Source organism: Colobus angolensis, unplaced genomic scaffold, assembly GCF_000951035.1.
Source record: "Colobus angolensis palliatus isolate OR3802 unplaced genomic scaffold, Cang.pa_1.0 Scaffold117, whole genome shotgun sequence".
In the NCBI taxonomy this organism is placed as follows: Eukaryota; Metazoa; Chordata; class Mammalia; order Primates; family Cercopithecidae; genus Colobus; species Colobus angolensis.
The window spans coordinates 4,713,526-4,738,583 of record NW_012112808.1 but is presented as its reverse complement, the minus strand read 5'-3'; the positions used below and the strand labels follow the sequence as shown (position 1 = coordinate 4,738,583).

At 41.9% G+C, this 25,058-nt stretch overlaps 2 protein-coding genes across 2 annotated transcripts in view; both read right to left on the bottom strand.

The window, feature by feature from the left end:
- CSRP2BP (CSRP2 binding protein) overlaps nt 1-20,819 on the bottom strand; it is a 49,577-nt gene extending 28,758 nt beyond the window's left edge. The window contains exons 1-6 of the mRNA XM_011962921.1: nt 20,108-20,819; nt 17,693-17,811; nt 11,687-11,808; nt 3,074-3,255; nt 3,022-3,024; nt 127-543 (exon numbers count right to left, since the gene is read on the bottom strand). Coding sequence (XP_011818311.1) covers nt 127-543; nt 3,022-3,024; nt 3,074-3,255; nt 11,687-11,808; nt 17,693-17,811; nt 20,108-20,366 — 1,102 coding nt within the window. The 5' untranslated portion in view covers nt 20,367-20,819. The remainder of the gene's footprint in view (nt 1-126; nt 544-3,021; nt 3,025-3,073; nt 3,256-11,686; nt 11,809-17,692; nt 17,812-20,107) is intronic.
- PET117 (PET117 homolog (S. cerevisiae)) overlaps nt 19,857-25,058 on the bottom strand; it is a 5,765-nt gene continuing 563 nt past the window's right edge. Inside the window, exons 2-3 of the mRNA XM_011963564.1 lie at nt 24,975-25,052; nt 19,857-20,823 (exon numbers count right to left, since the gene is read on the bottom strand). Of these exons, the coding sequence (XP_011818954.1) occupies nt 20,674-20,823; nt 24,975-25,052 (228 nt within the window). The 3' untranslated portion in view covers nt 19,857-20,673. The remainder of the gene's footprint in view (nt 20,824-24,974; nt 25,053-25,058) is intronic.

Sequence of the window (25,058 nt, the reverse complement as noted above, 5' to 3'; positions counted from 1 at the left end):
GTACAAAACAGTGTCATCAAGGCATGGGAAGGAAGAAATGCAGAGCACACAGCCCACAGGGTGAAAACTTGTACATTTATACCACAGAATACCCAAAATAAAAGACCAAAGCAACCAAAGTCTTACCATGAAACAAGGCTTGTGGGGGCATCACATCTGGAATCAGATCTGCTTCTGAAAGCAAGCTAGGCGTGGCAGAATGAGAGGCAGGTGTCCCGGGAGCAGAGAAATCCAGAGAAGGAGAAGGAGATGGGCTTGTCAGCGGGGTACGGTCAGAGGAGCTCAAGGAGGAAAAGTCAATCACTTCACCTTTTTCCAGAATCACATCTGGCCTGCGGCCTCGGCTTATGAATTTTACAGGGGTAGAAGACGTGCTCCTGTCAAGAAAGCCAGCAGCCTCCTTCTGGGCTCTTCTAATGTCTTTTGCTTCCTGAGTTCGAGACCTTTTCTCTTTTAATTCCATGGCAGATTCCACAGGATTCCGACTTGCTCGTTTTCTAAGTCCCTCAACAGTAATGATGGGATCTAAAGTTGGTTTTGAGGCTGATAGGAAAGAATAAATACAGGCTGAGTATCCCTCATCTGAAATGCTTGGGCACAAGCATGTTTTGGATTTCAGATGTTTTCGGATTTTTGAATATTTGCATTATACTTATGGGCTGAGTATCCCAAACCCAGAAATCCAAAATCTGAAATGCTCCAAATGAGCATTTCCTTTTAACGTTATGTTGGTGCTCAAAAAGTTTCAGATTTTGGAGTGTTTTTGATTTTGGATTTTCAGATTTGGATTGCTCAACCCATATCTAAATTTTAAAATAACTACTCAACTTTAGTTTCCTTTGCTAATTTATCATTATGCATAGTATCATGTTCAATAAAGAGAAATGTTCAATGAACGCCCTAAACTAAGAAAGACTTAGATCTCTCTTGAGAAAAAAGAAGTTATACTGCAAATTTAAACAAATAAATACTGTCTTTCACCTACTGGAACTGGTAAACATTAAAAGTTTAGCCAGGCGCTCTTAATCCCAGCACTTTGGGAGGCTGAGGTGGGCAGATCTTGAGCCCAGGAGGTGGTGGCTGCAGTGAGCCAAAAAAAAAGTTTGATAAAGCTCAGTAAATGTATGGGGAAATGGGCATTTTCATGGGCATTTCAATGGGCACTTTTTTTTTTGGACAGGGTCTTGCTCTGTTGCCCAGGCTGGAATGTAGTGGTGTGATCTCGGCTCACTGTAACCTCTGCCTCCCGGGTTCAAGCAATTCTTCTGCCTCAGCCTCCTGAGAAGCTGGGATTACAGGCATGCACCACCACGCCCAGCTCATTTTTGTATTTCTGTACAGATGGGCTTTCCTCATGTTGGCCAGGCTGGTCTCGAACTCCTGACCTCAGATGATCCACCCACCTTGCCCTCCCAAAGTACTGGGATTACAGGCATGAGCCACCACGCCCGGCCTTATTACAGTTTCTTAGAGGATAATTTGGCAATCCTGATTAAAATTTTGAATGAATATGCCCTTTGATGTAGAAACTCTGTTTCCAGGAATTTATCACATTTTCATATGTACACAAATTTGTAGAATTGCAGCACTGTTTAAAGTAACAAAAGGTCAGGCATGATGGCTCACGCCTGTAATCCCAACACTTTTGGAGGCAGAGGCCAGAGGATCACTTGAACCCAACAGTTCAAGACCAGCCCAGGAAACATAGTGAGGCCCTATCTCTATTTTTTTTTAAATGTTTTAATTAAAAAATAAATAAATAAAACAACAAAAAGGTAGAAACAACCAAGATGTTCATCAACAGGAGAATGGTTTAACAAATTATCACATAATTATATAATGGATGTAATGAAATAAAATAGGGTAAATCTACATGTACTGTCAGGGAAAGATGTCCAAGACATACTGGTAAGTGTGGCAAAAATGGAAAACTCATATAGTATGAGTCCATTTTACTTTTTTTAAAAAGTAAGAAAATGCTTAAATCTGCAGAGATCATTTCTGAAAGTATTCACAAAAGACAACAGTGGTTACTCTGGGAAATCAAATTGCAGGCAATAGGCAGGAGGGGGAACTTTCATACTTTACACCCTTAAGTACTATTTGATTTTCTTCCCAATTATATTAAAGCTCATCAGTCTGGTCCGGTGGCTCACCCTGTAATCCCAGCACTTTGTGAGGCCAAGGCAGGTGGAAAGACTGAGGTCAGGAGTTCAAGACCAACCTGGCCAACATGGCAAAAGACATCTCTAATAAAAATTTTTTAAAAATGAGCTGGGCATGGTGGCATGTTATTTGGGAGGCTAAGGCACGAAAATCATTTGAACCTAAGAGGGAGAGGTTACAGTGTGCCAAGATTGCACCACTGCACTCCAGCCTGGGTGACAGAGTGAGACTCTTACCTCAAATAAATAAACAAACAAACAAACAAGCAAATAAATATAAAAATTTAAAAGCTCATTAAAAACTTTTTAGATCATAAAACCAGATCAATATGTGATAGTAAGAAGTTACTGTTAACATCTTTTTAAATGTGAAAATGGCATTATGGTCAGGCTGCAAAAAGGAAAGAATCCTGATCTCTTAGAGATAGTCTAAGATATTTAGGAATGAAATGTTGATTCCTGAGATTTGTTTCTATATAATCCAACAGTAAGAATGGGGAAGGTTGGGGGAAAGCATTGAGGATTTAGATCAAATGAGACTGTCAGGAGTTAATGTCAAAGTGAGGTGGAAGGTACATGGGAATTCATCATGTTATTTATTAAGGGAATTTTAAAACATCTTTTCACCTTTGTGAGAAGTTTAAAAACAAAAACCAGATGGAAAACATTGAACCTTTCAGATACCCTGGGAAATTTATAAAACTGATAGCTTGATTAGGAAGTGATAAAATGTTTTTCTGTGGCATTTATTTCTAGCACACACACAAGTGTCATCACAGAAGTATTAAGCAGAGTAGTTCCAGAGAGGCATGCAAGCCATGCCCAGTGGAAGCAGGAGTGTCTCCTGGGCTCACACCCGCTTGGCTCTGGTCTGACTAGCATCTTTTGTACTGTTCTCACAACAGTACCTTTTATTTTCAAAGTAGAGGCAGACAACTTCTCTCCTTCAGGTTTCATCGTTGGGGGCTTGTTATGAACAAGTTTCCACCATCCCGGCTCTCCAAATTCCTGAGCACCTGAACGGAAGTACATGGGACTTCCCACGCTGAGGCAACCTGCCACGGTGCTCCACCAGGTGGAAGTCTTTTTCCTAAAGAGTCCAAGAATTTGAAAATGATTGGCACTTCAATTTGCTCATTATACAGAAAAGATAGTCTGTGTATACTGTGACTCCTGGCCTGCAACATGCAATGGCACCTCCAGCTACTGAAGGAGCAGAGCACGAGAGGCAGGAGAGAGGCTCTGGAGTCCGCCTGCTTCAAACCCTGGCACTACCAACTTCTAGCAGCCTCGGTTTGTTCATCTGTAAAATCAGGATAATACAACTTATCTCACAGGGTTGCTAGGAGGATTAAACGAAATAATTCAAACAAAGCACGTAAAATATTTCTCATCACAATCATCACGATTATGGAATTCTACAGGCTAATTTTAATTAAGTTGCTTTTTTATGTGAATTAAGCACAGCCCCCAAGAATAAACCACACAAAAAGTGTAACTCCAAGCCTGGGCATTTTGTGATAGAAGTTGATCACTGGCTCCGGTAAACAGCTGATTTCACCCGAGAAGTCGCACACATCTCTCAATCTGATCCTATCTGCCTTGAAGCTCTAGAGTGGTAACAAAACTATGTGGCGTGTTCCACAAGCACCTACTGCACGACCAAATAACCAAAACGTACCAAATGTCAACTATTGGGGTTCCCTGCTGAAAAATTCTTTTAAGGCAACTGTTCTATTTCCACCTTGAAAACATAAATCGAATGCCAGAAATCCTAAAAGACAGTCTTTCACAAGAAGACCAGTCTAACAGTTTGAAGATAATGCTGGGAAGGCAAAGGAAAAGCATTCTGAGGAACAGAGATGTATTATTAATAGAAAATACAGAAAATAAATAAGCTAAGATACAGTAGGCATAAGCACTATCTGAGGCCGGGCATGGTAGCTCATGCCTGTAATCCCACCATTTTGGGAGGCCAAGGCGGGTGGATCACCTGAGGTCAGGAGTTCAAGACCAGCTTGGCTGACATGGTGAAACCCCGTCTACTAAAAATACAAAATTAGCCAGGTGTGATGGCACACGCCTGTAATTCCCAGCTACTCGGGAGGGTGAGGCAGGAGAATCTTTGAACCTGAGAGACGGAGGCTGCAGTGAGCCAAGACTGCCACTGCACTCCAGCCTGGGCAACAAGAACGAAACTTGGTCTCAGAAAAAGCACTGTCTGAGATGGAGAGAATGAAACCCCCAACCTTTTGGTCCCAAAGTACCTATCCTACATTCTTATCTTTTTCTAATCTTTCCAAACCCTAATACAAAATGTAACATAAACACATACAACAGAATATTATTCAGTCTTAAAAATAAAGGAAATCCTGTCATATGCTGCAATGTGGATAACCCTTGAGGACATTATGCTAAGTGAAATAAGCCAGTCCCAAAAAGACAAATACTGTATGGTTCTACATATATGAAGTATTTAGAGTAGTCAAATTCACAGAAACAGAAAGTAGAAAGGTGACTGCCTAGAGCTGTAGCGAGGGGAGAATGAAGAGTTATTTTAATAGGGATAGAGTTTCAGATCTGCAAGCTGAGAAGAGTTCTGGCCATCTGTGAATCTATATTCAAATATGTGAATATACTTAACACTACTGAACTGTACACTTAGAACTGGTTAAGACGGTAAATTTTCACTGTTTTCACTGCAATAAACAAACAAAAGTCTGGGCAACATAGTGAGACCTCATTTCTACAAAAAAAAATCAAAAATTAGCTGGGTGTGATGGCACATGCCTGTGGTCCCAGCTAGTTGGGAGGCTGAGGTGGGAGGATCACTTGTGCCTGGGGAGTCAAGGCCGCAGTGAGCCATGACTGTGCCACTGCACTCCAGCCTGGGTGACAGGATGAAACCCTACTCAAACAAAAACAATAAAAAGATTGACAAAGACTCAGAAGATTTTAAAAACCAATGTGTTGTTTAGGTGTGGAAAATGGGTGCGTAGTTGTACACTGACAGTGGGACTATAAACAGGCATATACTTTCTGGAGGTTACTTTCATAATGTACAGCAAAATTGTGTGTATCCTCTGACCTCACAAATCTATTTCTAATCACAAAAACACAAAGGATATATATACAAGAATATTCCCCACAAAGCTAACTTAAACACACAAAAACTGGAAATAACATAAATGTTTATAAAGTTATTGTCCAGTGTTACAGATTTAATTGTGTCCTCCCAAAAGATGTCGAAGTCCCAGTACTTGTGAATGTGACCTTACGTGCAAACAGTGATCAGGAGGTCATTAAGTTGAACACTAATCCAATATGACTGGTGACCTTATACAAAGGGGAAACTTGGACAGAGAGACAGATGTGTAGAGAGGGAAGATGCATGAAGACACAGGGAGAATGTAATCTACAAGCCAAGGAAGGCCTGTAGCACAGAAGCTACGGAGAGGCATAGAACATTCTCTCCCTCACAGCCTTCAAAAGCAACCAACCCTATCAACACCTAGATTTCAGATTTCCAGTCTCTAGAACTGGAATACATTTCTGTTGTTTAAGTCATCCAGTTTGTGTTACAGCATCATTAGCAAATTAATAGAGCCAGCTAAATCACAGCACAGACACATAACAAAATATTTGTATGAAATGGAATAAATTTATTGCCAGGACATATATAAACACAGTATTTATGAATGGCCTAAATAGTTTTCCCTCCAAATTATTCTTGTGGTAAAATATACATAACATTTACTATCTTAATTTTTAAGAGTAGAGTTCAGTGGTATTAAGTACATTTATATGGCACAATCACCACCACCATCCACCTTTAGAACGCTTTTCATAGGGCAAAACTGAAACTCTATATCTGTTAAACAACTCCCAATTCCACCCTCCCCACCAAGTGTTAACAACCACCATTCTACTTTCTGTATCTGCGATTTTCACTACCCTAAGTATCTCAGATAAGTGGAATTACACAGTATGTTTTCTTGTGATTGGTTTGTTTCACACAGTATAATGTCCTCAGGGTTCATCTACATTGCAGCATGTGCCAGAATGTCCTTCCTTTTTAAGACTGAATGATATCTACCGTGTCTATATGCCACATTTTACTTATCCATTCATCTACTGATGGACACTTGGGTTGGTTCCACATCTCAGTTATTGTGAATAATGCTGCTAAAAACATGGAGACACAAGTATCTCTGAGACCCTGCTTTCAATCCTTTTGAGTATATACCCAGAAGTGAAATTGCCTGATCATAGGATCATTATATTTTTAACTATTTGAGGAAACACCAGACCATTTTCCACAATGATTGTACAATTTTACATTCCCACCAACACTGCAAAAGAGTTCATATTTCTCCACATTCTCGCCCACAGTTGTTATTTTCTGTTTTTGTTTTTTTTTATAATTGTCATCCTAAGAGGCATGAGGTGGTATCATGTTAGTAGATTTGATTTGTATTTCCCTAATGATTAGTGATGTTGAGCAGCTTTTGATGTGCTCATTGGCCATTTTTATATCTTTGAAGGAATGTCTATTAAATTCCTTTACCCATTTTTGCAATGGGGGGAGTTATAACAACAATGGCTGCCATATCTTTGCCCCTCTATGATTAGAAGCAGCAATCAGTGATCAGAGCACAAATACAAAAAATTTCCTGTTTTTGGAAAACAGGCTTATTTTTGCCCACCCTGGATGCTACAGGCTGTGTGTAAGCCACTCCAGGAACACACAGCTTTCTCCCTAGTGGTTGGAGAAGGCGGATGAGTAGCTGCTACTGCATTAAGAACTAAAATTGACCGGTATTAACCACAATCTACTGTCTATGCCTTCCCTTGGAAACTGCCAGCCTTTATTAGACTCCAGAGTTCCAAAATAGTTCCATCAGTCTGATTCTGCCAGCGCAACTGCTGCCTAGGCAGGAAGGCAGATGCTTCATATCTGCCACCTTCCCAGAATCCTCCTCATAAAGTTGACTGAAGTATAGATACTACGAATGCGTTCTATCATATTTCATCAATTCTAAGATCCATTAACTTTAAGATACACCATTCTATGTACAAATAAGAGCTAACTACCAATTAAATTATGACATATCAGTAACCTTAAGATGTATCTAGCTGTCAGAGATGTCAAAATTTGCAAAATTATGTATCTTAAAATCAGTAAAATATGGTAATAGAAGAAAATATTCAAGCTATTCTTCACTAATCAAAACTATACTTTCTGGAAGAATTCAAGGCTAGGACTAAAAGCAGATTAAATGAACAAATATTAGGCAATTATTTAGTAATAATTAAGTTTTCATATACTAACTTGTTTCTACAATGGTACAGAAAATTATTTAGGTTAGCACTAAAAAAAAAAACCACCTTTCTACATTTAAACTTTAATAACATATTAAAGATATAAAAGAGAAACCTGTAAACATCTGAAAGAAAATTTAGAACTTCATTACACTGTATACTATTCTCCTCGATCTTGTGACAAATAAGAAATGGTTACAAGTTTTAAGAATTTAAGGTATGTCCTGGCCAGGTGCAGTAGTTCATGCCTGTAATCTCAGCACTTTGGGTGGCAGGCGGGTGGATCACCTGAGGTCAGGAGTTCAAGACCAGCCTGACCAATATGGGAAACCCTGTCCCTACTAAAAATACAAAAATTAGTCGGCCATGGCCGGGTGTGCCTGTTGTCCCAGCTACTCCGCAGGCTGAGACAGGAGAATTGCTTGAACCTGGGAGGTGGAGGTTGCAGTGAGCTGAGATCGCGCCACTGCACTCCAGCCTGGACGACAGAGCAGGACTCCGTCTCAAAAAAATAATTAAGTAAGTAAGTAAATAAATAAATAAATAAAGTATGTCCTATGGATAGCAGAATGAAAATCTTTAGTAGCTATGAAAAAAAGTGTACCTTAAACATAAATGCTCTTTATAAACAGCTTATCTGGGGTATGGTAATCTTGTTAACATACACAGAGATATCTGAGCGAGTGGTAACTACCCAGGGGTAGTGGCTTCAGGGGATTTTCCAATCACTGGTGTTTCAAGTGGAGTTCCCAAAGTGAAGAGTAGCACTACAGCATGAAACCGGGTGGCAAGAATCATAGAGTCATTTCCAATTCTCTTTTGCTTCTTCTGGTTAGATCAAGAGAAGTTTACTGCTTTAAATTCTCATTAACACTTGTAGCCTCCCTTTTTGACAGGAAAAGAAAGCCACAGCTTGCCATTATATGCCATGGGATCCAGCTACAATTTAACAGCAGTTTTATTTTTTATTGTTACATTCTATTTACAACAATTTATATAGGTTTCCCACTTACCGTGATGATGTTAAGTTTCTTTTAAAATTAATGTATTTTTTTAAGTGACTTGATTTAAATAGGAAGATCAAATTAATAAATCCGGTGATATACCAATATGGCCAACACACTAGATAACAGTTACGCTACACAGAAATTGGAGAGTAATTAATGCCTTTCATTGGCATGTTAAAAAGAAATAAGGCTCAGCTGATTCCTCTTAAAACATGCTCTAGAAATGAACAAATGAAGCAACTAAACAACTTCTGTTAAACTCCAGCAATATCCTTAAAAACAGGCAATCTAAATCCAATTTCTTCCAGGAGATAACTCACTAAATAGAACAGCACTCGAAGATCATGAAAACCTTCCAAGATCCAATTTTATCAGTTTTTTCCCTTTCTTATCCCTTATAAATGGGGTGCATTAAGTTCCATAAATAGTGCTATATCATTAAACTAAAACAACAGATTTCCTTTCCTTATGAGAAAGAACCAGTTACAGTGTCGATTCTTTTCTTAGCACCACTAAATAGCTCAAGAACCAAAATAACCCCTTTTGTAAAAATGTAGGGAGTCTATTCCATTTTCTCACAGCAGCCTGCAGAAGGTCACCCTCCTTCTGACTGCCCTCCCGCATCTCAGTAACACAAGCAAAGCTGTGATTCCTCAGCGTTGGAAGAAACAAAGGCTGCAATGAGCCCTGAGTGAGGAAAACCATGGACTCCCTGCCCTGACCTGAAGTGGTCAGAGACTTTGTCATGTCTAAACTAATCTCATTACGTAAGATTCATGAATCTCACACAGGACTTCAGACAACAACTAACAATCAGAATCTCAAACAAAAATTCACCAATGTGGTAGCAAACTCAAGTACCCAAGAGCAATAAAAGTCTTGTCAGGTCCACGTGGACCTTTAGTGAAAATACATGGTCGCAAGGTCTGTACATCAGCATCCCCGAGTCTAATGAACCAAAGCAGCCACTGAGGCGAGCACACAGCAGCAAACTCAAAGTGCAATGGTAAATACAGTGACTAACAAACAAGCCATATGCAGATGTGCCCAGACTTTGCTAAGCACTATGAAAAATAGTTAAACATATAAAAAAGTGTCTACTGAGTTAACAAAACAAATACTAGTAACACAAAACTCTATTAACGACCAGGCGCGGTGGCTCACGCCTATAGTCCCAACACTTTGGGAGGCTGAGGCAGCGGATCACGAGGTCAGGAGATCGAGAGCATCCTGGCTAACACGGTGAAATCCTGTCTGTACAAAAAATACAAAAAATTAGCCAGGCATGGTGGTGGGCGCCTGTAGCCCAGCTAGTCGGGAGGCTGAGGCAGCAGAATGGCGTGAACCCGGGAGGCAGAGCTTGCAGTGAGAAGAGATCACGCCACTGCACTCCAGCCAGGGCAACAGAGGGAGATTCCGTCTCAAAAAAAAAAAAAAATTAACTAAGGGCAACCTAAATACACACAGTCAGTAACTGCCTTATTTTTCCTCTCTTGTCTTCCTATAAGGCACTGCTGTGTTTTGGGTTTTTTTGTTTGCTTGTTTGTCTGAGACGGAGTCTCACGCAGTCACCTAGGCTGGAGTAAAGTGGCACCATCTCAGCTCACTGCAACCTCCACCTCCCAGGTTCAAGCGATTCTCCTGCCTCAGCCTCCCGAGTAGCTGGGATTATGGGCCCGCCACCATGCCCAGCTACTTTTTGTATTTTTAGTAGAGATGGGGTTTCACCATGTTGGCCAGGCTGGTCTCCAACTCCTGACCTCAGGTGATCCGCCTACCTCGGCCTCCCAAAATGCTGGGATTACAGGAATGAACTACCCGGGCTGGCCTGGTTGGTGTTTTTTAAGAGATGGGGGTCTCACTATACTGTCCAGGCTGGCCTCAAACTCCTGGGCTCAAGTGATCCTCCAACCTTGGTCTCCTGAGTAGCTGCATGCCCCACCACACACGGCTTTAAAGAATGTAATAACCCTATCTCCTCAAGGGAAATATTGACTTATCCAACTCTTGAACAGTCTCATGTAATACAATTTTTATTTTTTAACATTCTAAGAATTTCTTCAAAAAATGTCATGTTCAGTTGAAATAAATATTTTCTTTTTTGAGATGGAGTCTCACTCTGTTGCCCAGGCTGGAGTGCAATGGAACGATCTTGGCTCACTGCAACCTCTACCTCCTGGGTTCAAGCGATTCTCCTGCCTCAGCCTCCTGAGTAGCTGGGATTATAGTTGCCTGCCACCACGCCCAGCTAATTTTTGTATTTTAGTAGAGATGAGGTTTCACCATGTTGGCCAGGCTGGTTTTGAACTCCTGACTAGAGATGATCCATCTGCCTTGGCCTCCCAAAGTGCTGGGATTACAGGCATGAGCCACCATGCCTGGCCAAGTTTTCTTTTTTGTTTTTTCAATCTTAAAAAAGTAAAAACATTCTTTGGAATTCAAAAATTCTTTGTAATTGCCACAAGTAAACACTAAATCTCTAACAAGGTCAGGAACGGTGGCTCACATCCATAATCCTAGCACTCTGGAAGGCTGAGGCAGGAGAGCTGTTTGAGCTCAGGAGTTCGAGACCAGCCTGAGACAACGTGAGACCCCCGTCTCTACAAAAAAATTAAAAAATAAGGCCAGGAGCAGTGGCTCATGCCTGTAATCCCAGCACTTTGGGAGGCCGAGGCAGACGGATCACTTGTAGTCAGGAGTTCAAGACCAGCCTGGCCAACATGGTGAAACCCCATCTCTACTAAAAATACAAAAATTAGCCAGGCATGGTGGCAGGTGTCTGTAATCCCAGCTACTCAGGAGGCTAAGGCAGGAGAATCGCTTGAACCCGGGAGGTGGAGGTTGCAGGGAGCCGAGATCGCGCCACTGCACTCCAGCCTGGGGGATAGAGCAAGACTCTCCTCAAAAAATAAATAAATAAATAAATAAATAAATAAGCCAGGCATGTTGGTGCACACCTGTAATCCCAGCTTCTCAGGAGGCTGATGCAGGAGGATTACTTGAGCCCAGGAGGTTGAGGATGCAGTGAGCTATGATCGCGCCACTGCACTGCAGCCTGGGTGACAGAGGGAGACTCTGTCTCAAAAATATTAAAATAAATCTCTAACAAGGCTACATTAGGCAGTCTCAAATCTTATATACTTCATTCTTTACATATTCCTTCAAGTATAAGATTTTTTAACAACACATTACCTATTCCCTAGTAAAAAAGTCCAATGTTTCTCAATAAAAGCGCAGATATCTTCTTTCCACCTGAAATAACCTTGACGTCCACTTCCTTCTAGAGACAAGTTGTACATTGCCAACATGACGACCTGAAACACAATTGAAACAAGAGGTGGGAGAACAGCACGGTTAGGGATGTTAATCTTGAGGGGGGAAAAGTTTCTTCTGTTTTATATTCTGAGTAGGAATGGCGGGGAACAGAGGGAACAAAGGAAGGACAGTATCTTGGAATATTCCCAGGGTAGAATTTACTTCCTTTTTCACTTTCGTTAGATATCACTAATCCACTTAATTATGTGCAGAACTAAGCATCTAATCCTTAGGTGCCACACACGCAGGGCTGTGTGGCTGAACTGATGGCTACAACAGAGTTGCCCCTGAATCAGCTGATAAACAGGCATTGTCCCAAGGATCTGCACCCTACACAGTGCAGTCCTAAATCAAAGGCTACCTTCTGACAGCAGGAGGCCTTCAGGTGCCTCCTCCAGCCAGCATTTTCTGACCAATGGCACTACCCCTTATCAAGTATCTTGAAAACCACTCTTGTATACACTTTTCTAAGCTCTTAGAGGGCAAAAAAAAAGATTCTCAGAATCTGAGAACTAAAAATAATGCTACATGCCATCTACTCGGTGACTCGGCCATTTTTACCTGTCAAATCTCTCCTTCAAATGAAATCAGCATTAGAGGGGAAACAGACAACTGAAAGGCCCGGCCACTCAGCCCATTCTCAGAGGGCTTCCAGACACCCCCAGAGCTCAGGATGCAAACTCTTAATCTAATCTAATCTACTCTTATTTTACAGATGAAGAATTCATGGCCCCAAATGGGGAGGTATTTTCCAGAAATATAAATAACATATGCTCATTGTAAAATACTTCAGTAATACAGAAAAGAGCAAGAGGAAGTAAAAATCACTTGAAATCCACCATCAAGAAATAATCCCATCCTTTCAGACATTTTTCTTTGAATCTATACCCATATACTCATATCGATTTTTTTTGTGTTTGTTTGTTTGGTCTTTTTGAGACAGAGTCCCACTGTGATGCCTAGGCTGGAATGTGATGGTGCGATCTCGGCTCACTGCAACCTCCAATTCCTGGGTTCAAGCAATTTTCCTGCCTCAGCCTCCCGAGCACTGGAATCTCAGATTTGCACCACCATTCCTGATTAATTTTTGTATTTTCAGTAGAGACAGGGTTTTGAACTCTTGACCTCAAGTGATCCGCCTGCCTCAGTCTCTCAAAGTGCTGGAATTACAGATGTGAGCCACTGCATCCAGCCTAATCCTTATTTCTATAAAGAGCATCCTGTATCTGTAAGGAGTGTAGTAAATTGCAGTTAATTCCCCCAACATCTGTATTCACAGCATTAAATCCCCAACAGTCTTACGGAAAGACCTATATCTACACCACTCAAAGGGGCCCAGTAATTCTGACCCTTCACTAACCAAGTTTCGAATTTCCCCATTCTTTTTTTTTTTTTTTTTGAGACGGAGTCTCGCTCTGTCGCCCAGGCTGGAGTGCAGTGGCCGGATCTCAGCTCACTGCAAGCTCCGCCTCCCGGGTTTGCGCCATTCTCCTGCCTCAGCCTCCCGAGTAGCTGGGACTACAGGCGCCCGCCACCTCGCCCGGCTAGTTTTTTTTTTGTATTTTTTAGTAGAGACGGGGTTTCACCGGGTTAGCCAGGATGGTCTCGATCTCCTGACCTCGTGATCCACCCATCTCGGCCTCCCAAAGTGCTGGGATTACAGGCTTGAGCCACCGCGCCCGGCCTGAATTTCCCCATTCTTAAACTTGCAATACTTGCAGACAGTCTAAAAACAATTAACCCCATGAACAGATTTTTTTAAATGTCTTCCAGTTATATCTGCATCTGGTCTACACCAGCCAACAAACATCTTCCTTTAAGTAATCAATATTCATGAGAAGTTAGTGTTTAATGGGCATGGACTTTCATTTTGTAAAGATAAAAAAATTCTGAAGGTGGATGGTGGTGGTGATTACACAGCAATGTGAATGTACTTAATTCCACTGAACTGTACATTAAAAAATGGTAAACTATATGCTATGCATATTTCACCACAAGTTTAAAAAATAATTATTGCTCAATAAATAATTTAAGAAAATCATAGAACAAGCTTTACCCACTCTCAGAAGAATATCTCAGAAACATGTATTTGCTGATAATCTCAGTGATAAAGTATCTGTTATTTTATTTCTATGACTTTTCTGTATAATTGAGACATTTTATGACTTTAAAAAGTTAAAGTTTGCATATTTACTTGAAAATAACTTTTTCTATTATCACTTAATCTTTACTGGGAAAACTATAAACTAGTATATAAAGGATCTGTTTTTCCTCATCTCCTGGAATTTATGATCTAAAAGAATGAATCCCAGGCCAGGCACGGTGGCTCACGCCTGTAATCCCAGCACTTTGGGAGGCTGAGGTGGGTGAATCACCTGAGGTCAGGAGTTCAAGACCAGCCTGGCCAACATAGTGAAACCCCATCTGTACTAAAAATATAAAAATTAGCTGGGCATGGTGGTGCATGCCTGTAGTTCCAGCTACTCGTGAGGCTGAGGCAGGAGAATCGTTTGAACGCAGGAGGCAGAGGTTGCAGTAAGCCACTGCACTCCAGCCTGGGCAACAAGAGTGAAACTTCATCTCAAAAAAAAAAAAATGAACACCAGTTTAGTTTTCTGTTCTCATGCTACCAGACCAAGCTCATCAGTAATGAAGCTGATCTTGTGGACCAATGTATCCACAGGGCCTAGCTCAGAGCTGGCAGGTACTCAGTATATGCTGAAGAACAGTAGAAAAATAATGGGCAAAGATCGATCATGGTATCCTTACTTGTGCCGTAAGAATGAGTCTCCAGGAAAATAATGTAAAACCTTCCCTATTCTTCCCAAGTGTCTGATACAGTTTCTCCTCTGTATGGAACTGCTATTCACAGGAGTCACTGAGGAGGAGGAAAGGACACAGAAAGGGAGCGTGGCAGGAAGGGGCCTTTTAATTACGAGATCAGACCTCTTTACTCTTAAGTATTTTATAATACAAACAAAATGCTGTTTGTGTTACACATATTTCTACATATTTCTTTGGTAAATCTTTCAAAGTTTAAGATTTAAAGACAGAAAACCCACATTTCAATACACTAAGAATGTGGCTACATCAATGGAGTCTATTCAAGACCAACTGATTCTCTTTCAGGTCTTCAACAAGAGATGGACTTTTTCAGATGCAACTAGAAATAGTGGTCAGTTGTTTGCTAAGAACCAGATATATGCAACCTAAGTTATCACTTCACCCTACCAGGTTAGTATCCACCATCAATATGTCTTTTAGAAGTGAAAAAATAATTTGCAAGTTATGTTAGTCTAATTAAATATACAAAGTGGCTGGGCACGGTGGCTCACACCTGTAATCCCAGCACTTTGGGAGGCCGAGGTGGGTGGATCACCTGAGGTCAGCAGTTTGAGACCAGCCTGGCTAACATGGCAAAACCCCGTCTCTACTAAAAATACAAAAAATTAGCCAGGCATAGTGGCGCATGCCTGTAATCCCAGCTACTAGACAGGCTGAGGCAGGAGGACTGCTTGAACCTGGGAGGCAGAGGTTGCAGTGAGCTGAGATCGTGCCACTGCACTCCAGCCTGAGCAACAGAGCAAGACCGTGTCTCAAAAAGATTTAAAAATTAAAAAAAAAAATATGCAAAGTGAGCCAATATTACATATTCTGAGCAAAATAAGCAAAAGCCAGCTTTTCTTTTAAAAAGACCCACTACAGAAAACTCACATTTTTGAAAATAACAAATTACATATATTTGCTCTTCTTCCATTATACAGCTTTTATGAGAAACCACTTGCAGGACAAATACAAACCTACCTGTGTGCACGTATCACAATAATCTATTAATAAGATCTTGCCTACACACAGTATCCCATGTACACTTGAGAAAAATGTCCCAGTTATAATATTCATAAGGCTCTATCCTCAATACAAACTTCTCTTCATTTTCTATTTACATTTTTTTCAGGCAAGTCAAAGAAAAGGCTTCCTAATTCAACACTGACAGGTTTCATCAGATGTCCTAATAAAGCACTGATAATTAAGATAATAGACTAAGGCTGCTAAGGCAACTACAATTTACAAGGAACACCATAAGTGGCTAACATGGTGTAATTTAAAATCTTTCTCATCAATCTATTTATTTCCTTCAAAGTAAAAAGTGCTGTGGGTAATTATCTTGTTGACCTGTTTATTATCAAAATTAAGTATAGAATGTCAGCTGTCTTGGGGCAGAGGCCTTAGCTGTCTCGTTCACCACAGTAGTCTCAGGCCTAGAACAGTACCTGGTTCATAATAGATTTCCTGAATAGATAAATACATAAATAGATTTGCTGAATGAATGAATGAACATAAAAACTAAGTAATATATAATTCTTTTTTTTTTTTTTTGAGACAGGATCTCACTGTCACCAGCTAGGCTGGAGTGCAGTGGCTCGATCACAGCTCATTGCAGCCTCAACCTCCCAGGCTCAAGCAACCCTCCCACCTCAGTCTCCTGAGAAGCTGGGACCACTGGCGTGCACCACCACCACACTCAGCTAATTTTTGTATTGTTTTGTTTTGTTTTTTTGGTTTTTTTTTTGAAACGGACTTTCACTCTTATTGCCCAGGCTGGAGTGCAGTGGCGCAATCTCGGCTCATGGCAACCTCAGCCTCCCGGGTTCAAGCGATTCTCCTGCCTCAGCTTCCCAAGTAGCTGGGATTACAGGCATGCACCACCACGCCCAACTAATCTTGTATTTTTAGTAGAGACGGAGTTTCACCATGTTGGCCAGGCTGGTCTCAAACTCCTGAACTCAGGTGATTCGCCCCACCCGGCCTCCCAAAGTACTGGGATTACAGGCATGAGCCACCTCGCCTGGCCTGTTTTTTATAGAGACAGGGTTTCACCACGTTACCCAGGCTTATCTCCTGAGCTCAGGTGATCTGGCCGCCTCCGCCTCCCAAAGTGCTGGGATTACAGATGTGAGCCACCATGTCTGGCTTTATTTGGTTTTTGAACTAAAAAGTATACATTGATACCTTATTATTATTCATATTATACATTAACCTATTGATATAGAAACAAAACCAAAACAATTTAATACCACCTGGAGATCAGTAAAAAGCTATTGTTTAGGATACAGCTGGCTTAGATTAGCATGTTGGTATTACAGACGGTTAAAAATGAACAAGTATTTCAGCAAACAAAAATTCAAACATCTCCGAGTTCAAATGCAGAAAAGCTGGGTTATGTTGGTTTTTGCAATCAGTCACCTTCCGTCTTCCAAATCTATTTTCAACGTAGCCATCTTTCCACTTTAAAAAAGTTTTATTGTTCTTAAAATGGCTGCCAGGAAAATGAGAATTTCATTTTCGATGATCATCAGAGCTTGGTATCACATATACATGAAATCATGAGATTCTCAAGCCTCCCAAGCCTAATTCGCCAAGTCAGCAGCGAACATTTTTTTTTCTTTTTTTTTTTTGAAAAGGAGTCACACTTTGTCGCTGAAGCTGGAGTACAGAGGCGCGGTCTGGGCTCACTGCAGCCTCCGCCTCCCAGGTTCAAGCGATTCTCCTGCCTCAGCCTCCCAGGTAGCTGGGATTACAGGGGCCCACCACTAGCCAGTTAATTTCTGTATTTTCAATAAAGATGGGGTTTCACCATGTTGACCAGGCTGGTCTCGAAGTCCTGACCTCAGGTGATCTGCCTGTCTCAGTCTCCCAAAGTGCTGGGATTACAGCGAGTATTTTTCACTCCCTTCTCCATATATTCGGTATCTAATTTCATTGCGAAATAAAAAGTGCCCCTCCAAACAACTCAAAAGCTCATCCCTAAGTTTCTAGATATTCATTCCAACAAACTCCTGGGGGAACCACCCTCATGGACTCGGGGGAGGGCTTTTTACTCACTTGCTGCCATGTCAGCTTCAGCCTTTCATACTGCTCCTTGCCATCTGCTGAGCAATCCGAACAAGTAAACCTAAAAAAATTATCACCCTTAAGGTAACTGAGCTGTTCCCTCAGCTGACCTAGGAGAAAAACAAAAAGTCATATCACAGGTTTATCTAGAGCAGCGGTAACCCAAAGGTTTAATCCATTTATCACCCAGATTTTCCTTTCCTATGTCGAGTCGTATTTTCTTCAGACAACCCACAATTGCAAGATATGGAAAAAGAAGGGAGTAAGAAAGATTTCTAACACCAAGTATACGCCCACTAAGATCTGTAGGATCCAGTAACTTTTAGGAGAAAGGTACTGGAAAAGCAGGTATTATTGCTGGATTTCCCAACTGTCACATTCCTGACTCCCAAAGGCAGGTCTCTTCACACATTCTTTCAAAAAATTTGAGCTCCCTCTGCATACCAGGCACAGGGCTAGGAACTGGGAATACAAAGTCCAAGACAGAAAATGGCGCTTGCTCTCACAGCTTTGCACTTCCCCGAGGGCTGCATAGAAAATAGGTGATCACAACAGCACAGTGGTTCTCCATGCTCACAGTGCATTGGAATCACCCAGGCTGTTCTTGGTTTTCTAAATATGCTTGGTTCTAGCCCAGATAAAATTAATCAATTTCTAAAGCAGAGCCTAGGAGTTACATTTCTTAAAGTCCCTCAGGTGATGCTGATGCTCTGTGACACATGAAAACCAAAGGAGTCGAATGTGATGTGTACCACAGGGCAGTGTGAGGGTAAATAAAAGGGGGGCCCAACCTATATTAGTGGGAGGCTTAGGATTAGAAATTGGCCAGGTGAAAAGGGGTGTCTTTGTGTGCAGGGAGAATGGAGGCTGTGGAGACGCATATTCCAGAGGAAAAAAACTGTGCAAAGCCCTAAGGATAAGAATTGTCTGTGAAGAATGAGAAGTTCACCCTAACTGCAAAGTTGTATGGAGATCAAAGAAGCTACAGTTAGCAGGTTCCTGACCACAAAGGGCAGTTTAAAATTTGTCCTCACAGGATAAAGTGAAAGCCACTGAGAATTCAGGCAGAACCTGAAATTAATAAGCAGAGACCGCTCAGAAGCAAAAACCATCTAACTAGTAAATTCTGCGTTTCCCGTGAAAATGTTACTATTAATTTGTTAACAGTGACTAAATTTGAAGTTGAACCTATTTTAAGAAAAACATTTCCACATGCCAGAAAATGACCTTCACAATTATATATGTATTTCTCTGACTTGGTTACAAATTATATTACACAAAGGCATTCCTCAAGTAGTATATCTTTACTAGTCTCTTGCCTAACGGGAAAATCTTGTTTCGGTACGAACCATGTGATGGCTGGCAAGCCACGCTCCTCAAGTGCCAGGAAGCTGGCCATTGAAAATCTCAAGATTAGGGCCAAGCACAGTGGCTCATGTCTATAATCCCAGCATTTTGGGAGGCCGAGGTGGGTGGATCACCTGAGGTCTCAGGAGTTCAAGACCAGCCTCAACATGGAGAAACCCTATCTCTACTAAAAATACAAAATTAGCCGGGCGTGGTGGCACATGCCTGTAATCCCAGCTACTCGGGAGGCTGAGGCAGAAGAATTACTTGAACCTAGGAGGCGGAGGTTGCAGTGAGCCAAGATCACACCGTTGCACTCCGGTGTGGGCGACAAGAGCGAAACTCTGTCTCAAAAAAAAAAAAAAATTGCCAGGTGTGCTGGCAAACACCTATTAATCCCAGCTACTTGGGAGGCTGAGGCAGGAGAATCACTTGAACCTAGGAGCTGAGATCGCTCCACTGCACTCCATCCTGGGTAACAAAAGCAAAACTCCACCTCAAAAAAAAAAAAGAAAAAAAAATCTCAAGATTGAGGCAATCAGGGAGTGTGTATGATGTATCTCTTGCCAGCAGAAAAAAAGGAAAATGGGAAAAAAGACTGGTCCTAGAAAAAGGGCAAAAAACTCCTTCAATCTGCTAATTCTAACCTCTTTTCAGTATACAATAAGAGGAGTTCTCCACATAAGTTAAATATTAACAAAGTAATTTTTATAAACTTGAACATGAATTCAACACTGGGACTGGAATTGGCCCTAAATCTCTATGATCTTGTCAGAAAAACATGGCTAATTCTTTAAGTAACACAGGATTTCCAATTTTCTCAATTTTATTGAGTTACCATCAAAAGTGTTAATTTAACAATGTGATAGAGGTTGACAGTAAGTTTCATTAGTACAAACGTCCCTATGTTTTATATAAATTTATACCTGATCGACTAGGAATAAATATAATTATCTTTTTATTTAGGTCTCTTTTACACAGTCACGCTTCTTTCACAGGTTGGAAAAACAAACCTTCACACAGGAATTGACAAATCAAAGGGATTGAGAAGCTCCTTACTGGCTGGTATCCATTTTTGGCACTTGTCACAGAAGTAGGACAGCTGCTCCTCCATCCACGACACGTCTCCTTCATCGCTGTTGAGGGAATCCCCACTCTGGTCGTGCGATAAGTCCACTGATGCCTGGTCCTCGGATTCGACAATCAGGAGCGTCTCTCCCTCCACTTCACCTTCCTCCAGTCCTTCTGAGGTCGATGTTCTCGTGGCTTCGTCATCATGCCGACTGATTAGACTACTCAGGTGGATGCTACTATCCATCCCTTCCTTCTCACAAGCTCAGCAGTGGTTCACAGTAACAACCCTAAGCTCTGGACAGTGACCTTAACAGGGCTTCTACCAGGATCACACAGACAGAGACTCTTCCAAAGAGTGTCTGCTCACACTCCTTTATTCAGATGTAAGGGACCCTGAAAGCAGTAATTTACAATATATGATCCACTGTCCTTTATTTGATCAAGTGTAAAAGGACAGTGACCAGAAAAAATATGAAGATACTACTAAGCTACTCTCCATCAACACAAACACAAACTCGTGTTGTCTGTCCAATAGATACTTCACATTCAAGTCATGATTTTTGAGATCCTTTTGCCAATAACATCTTCTCTCTTTCTGCTTCAAGTTGCTCAGTCAAAATAATCTGTTCTCCCAAAAGACGAATGTTTTCTTTTTTCCGAATTTGCCTCTCAATGTCTCTGATAACTCCGTCACGAAGCCTCTAAAAACGTAAGAAACAGATTTCAGTAACATCCCGAACAGGTGGTCCCCATCCTTGTGCCATTCAAATCCAAATAACAGTGTTACCAAAATACACTTAAAACTTTCAGATTCCAAATACCCAGTTACTATTTTAATTTTCTGTACAAATGTAAAATGTAATAAACGATCAAATAAATTTGGTAGTGTGCTAAATGTTATTACTGAAATGATTTCTTACCATACTTTTAGAAATTCCTGAGCATTTAGTACAGAAAATGTAATGGGAAATAACAGAAAAAAAAAAAAAAAACTGGCACCGTGTTAAATTTTTTTTTTAATTTATTTTTTGAGACAAGAGTCTCGCTCTGTCAACCAGGCTGGAGTGCAGTGGTGTGAACTCAGCTCACTGCCAACGCCCACCTCCTGGGTTCAAGTGATTCTCCGGCCTCAGCCTACTAAATAGCTGAGACTACAGGCGCGCACCACCATGACCAGCTAATTTTTGCATTTTTAGTAGAGACACGGTTTCATCACGTCAGCCAAGCTGGTCTTGCTTGCACTCCTGATCTCAAGTAATCCACCTGCCTCAGCCTCCCGAAATGCTGGATTACAGGCGTGAGCCACTGCGCCCGGCCAATGTTAAATTTTTAAACTTTAATTGATATGTAATGCTTTAAAAACTTGGCGAGTTACTATAGTAACACTCTAAACTACTCTTCAGTTAGCAATTATCCTAGCTGAACAACAAACATCAAGAGAAAAAAATGCAGATTACTAAAATCTGAACTTGGCTTCTAGCACGTAAAGTTAAAAATGTAAAAATCATGCAGAATTATTAATTAATTATATAACACAGAAAGAAGAAAAAGAAGAATGCTACTACCAGAGGAAAAAATAAATGCTCATCAATGGTAGTTACCTTAGTAAGCACTAAAAAACCACAGCATTTCAGAACATGGACCTGGCACCCAAGATGAGACTTTTAAAAACATCAATTTAGTCATTACTAATAACTAACATTTTATAGTTTATTGCTCACAAAATACTCTACAGGTTTTAGGCCAGGCGTGGTGGCTCACTCCTGTAATCCCAGCACTCCTGTAATCTTAGGCCAAGGCAGGCAGACTGCTTGAGCTCAGAAATTCTAGACCACCCTGGGCAACATGGCAAAATCCCGTCTCTAGCAAAAATACAACAAAAAAAACAAAACTGCAGGGAGTGGTGGTGTGTGCCTGTGGTCCCAGCTACTCCTGAGGCTGATGTGATAGGATCACCTGAGCCTGGAGGCACAGACTGCAGAGAGCTGAGATTGCACCACTCCACTCCCACTTGGGTGACAGAACAAGCCCCCATTTCTAAACCAAACAAACAAACAAATAAATAAATAGGTTTTTTGTTTGTTTGTTTGTTTTTTGAGGAGTCTTGCTCTGTCGCCCAGGCTGGAGTACAATGGCATGATCTCGGCTCACTGTAATCTCCACCTTCTGAGTTCAAGTGATTCTTGTGCCTCAGCCTCCCCAGTAGCTGAGATTACAGGCGTGCGCCACCAGGCCCGGCTAACTTTTTGTATTTTTAGTAGAGACGGGGTTTCACCACGTTGGCCAGGCTGGTCTCGAACTCCTGACCTCAAATGATCTGCCTGCCTCAGCCTCCCAAAGTGCTGCTACCATGCCTGGCCAATAAACAGTTTTTAATAGTGGCTGTATAGAGTAGAATTAATGGGAGAGGGGCCCAGGGCCTGCATATGTTTGTGGGGTTTTTTCCAAATTATTTTACCTAGTTTTAAAACTCACCTAATATAAAACCTACTTGCTGGACCTCCTCCAGGTCTACAGCTTCATTATGAGGGATTTGAAGGAGTCCCAGGATTGATATAACTCAACTGAAACCCAACTGTCTTGAACCATGCACCCTGGGCAAGATCCCCACTGAGACAAAAAGGGAGGTGCTTATTCCACTCCCCGGACCACAGGTCTTCCTGTCCTGTGCTTCTTACACCATGACACACCGATACCCACCCTCCCAAGCCCACACCATTTACCAGAATCATTCCTTCCACACCTGCCTCCCAGATCCTACCCTTTCTTCTCAGAGGTGTCATGTGTGCCTATGATCTGGCTCTCCATCCCATCATTTGCTATCTTCTAGGCTTCAAGGTCTATGCTGATTGCCTCATACATCCTTCCTGTGACCCTCACTGAACTACCTTTCTAACCACTAAAGACCTCTTTATTCTTCCAACCCTAACACCTAGAACTCTGGCTCCTCATGTAGCACTGCTTAATTTTTGCTAGGTTCCTGTGAGGATTAAAGATGATATACGTAAAGTGCTTAATACACTGCCTGGTATGTGGTAGACAGTCAGGAAACAATATTCGTTATTTAATTTCTTGCTTCCTTGAATCTTCTGACACATACAATGTGCGAAATCATTTGTCCTACTCTTTCCCACTGCTATTAATACAATGTAAGCTCCTAATGAAGAACCAGACGTAAAAGGAAAAAAAAGAAACACACACACACACACACACACACACACACACATTATTCTGGTCAACCTTTTCAACCTGGTCAACATTTTCTTCATCGCTAACTTCCAAATAACCACTTTTCCACTCTGTAACACAATGGTTCTTAGCCCTGTGTTAAAATTCTCTGGGTTGCTTTTAAAACATTGCTGAACCAGCTCCTCATCCCCAAGAGATTCTGGTTTAAACGGTCTGGGGTGGGGACCAAACCTTAGTCACACTGTAAAAACTTTCCGGGAACGTCTGATGTTTAGCTAGGGTCCAAAGCCAAGCTCTAATCCATCCCTACCCAAACCCTTCAAAAATCACTTCACTGACGTCAGAACAACATCTGTCATACTAAATTTTACTCCATCTCAAGTTTTCCCAGGATCAACATCCTTTAGTTTTCCTTCTAAGAGGCGGAAGTCTTCTGCCTCTATTCCAAAACTAGCCCCTTAGGAGCACATTTTAATCCCAAATCTCTGATCTCTCCTGTGCCCTTTCATTAAGTCATCTCATCCCCATCCCCCTCGTCAAAATTCTTGTATCATCACATGCTTCCTCTCTTCTAATTTCCACAGTCTGTAAATACCAGGAACAAAGACCTCATCCGCTTCATCTCTGTATATCAAGCACACAGCACAGTCCAAAGCTCTAGGTAGGCAAATCAAGAAAAAGACTGTTTACTCTTGATTCATCCTGTCCATTATTTTCACCCTTGGTGAACTAGGTTCAACCCCAATCACTGCCAAGTTGTTCTCTGAAAATTCACCAACGACCCAATTCCCCGTTCTCAGCACGGTTGTGAATCACTGATAGACTCTGGAAGAGTGGAGTTTCCTCATCTTCGTATTCCCAAGGTGCTTAGTGAGGTAGCGTCCACACAGTAATCAGCCATTAAAGGTCTGCCAACTTGAATAAGAAAGAAAATATGAACCGAGAGGAAAGAATAGATGGTCAGTCACTGCTGATCAGCAGGTCACGGATATTCCCTGAAATAAAAGTACCAAAAAGAAAATCTGGAGGCTGTTATCTCTGTCGTTCCCAGTATTCCAGTTTCCACAGCAAACTGTTCATTTAAAAGAGAAGTTAAAATATCTCACCAAATTATCTTGGTCAAAGGCATGGAGAACGAGTATGGGGAGGGGGGGCTCCCTTACCACAGGATACAATCAAAAGCACTTAAAACACATCACGCTTTAGCCCCAACCTTGGGCCAGGAAAGAGGCTGGTAACTTGCAGAATGCACCCCAAGAAACTCCTTCCCTGCCTTCTATTTTCTAGCGGCCCAAGTGACATGTGGAAAGGTCCGCACCCTGCGGGCCAACTGTGACTTGAAAACAGAGCCTCTGGGCACCCCAAAAGCGTGCGTGCCGTGCGAGTGCGGAGCAAGGCCACTTCAGCGCGGGGCTCCCAAGGCACTAAGCCCGGCGGCCGGGTCTTCCTGAACCTCCAGGCTGCACACGCCCGCCGGGAGCTGCAGCGCCCGGAACCCAGCAGGGCCGCCACCGGCTGCAGCCACAAACGCGTGGGGGTGCAGAGGCGCCACCGCGGGGAAAAGACACGAGGACGAACTGAGGAACCGAACCAGCAGAGACCACGAGAGGCCCCAGGTCGCCGCCGCGCGCGGGCCCGGATGAGACGGTCACGTGACACCGACCTGCTGGTCCCACTGCTGCTTCACATGTACGCCGGCCACTGTGGCCGCCGTCAGCAGCACCGAGAGGCCCAACACCACCTTCGA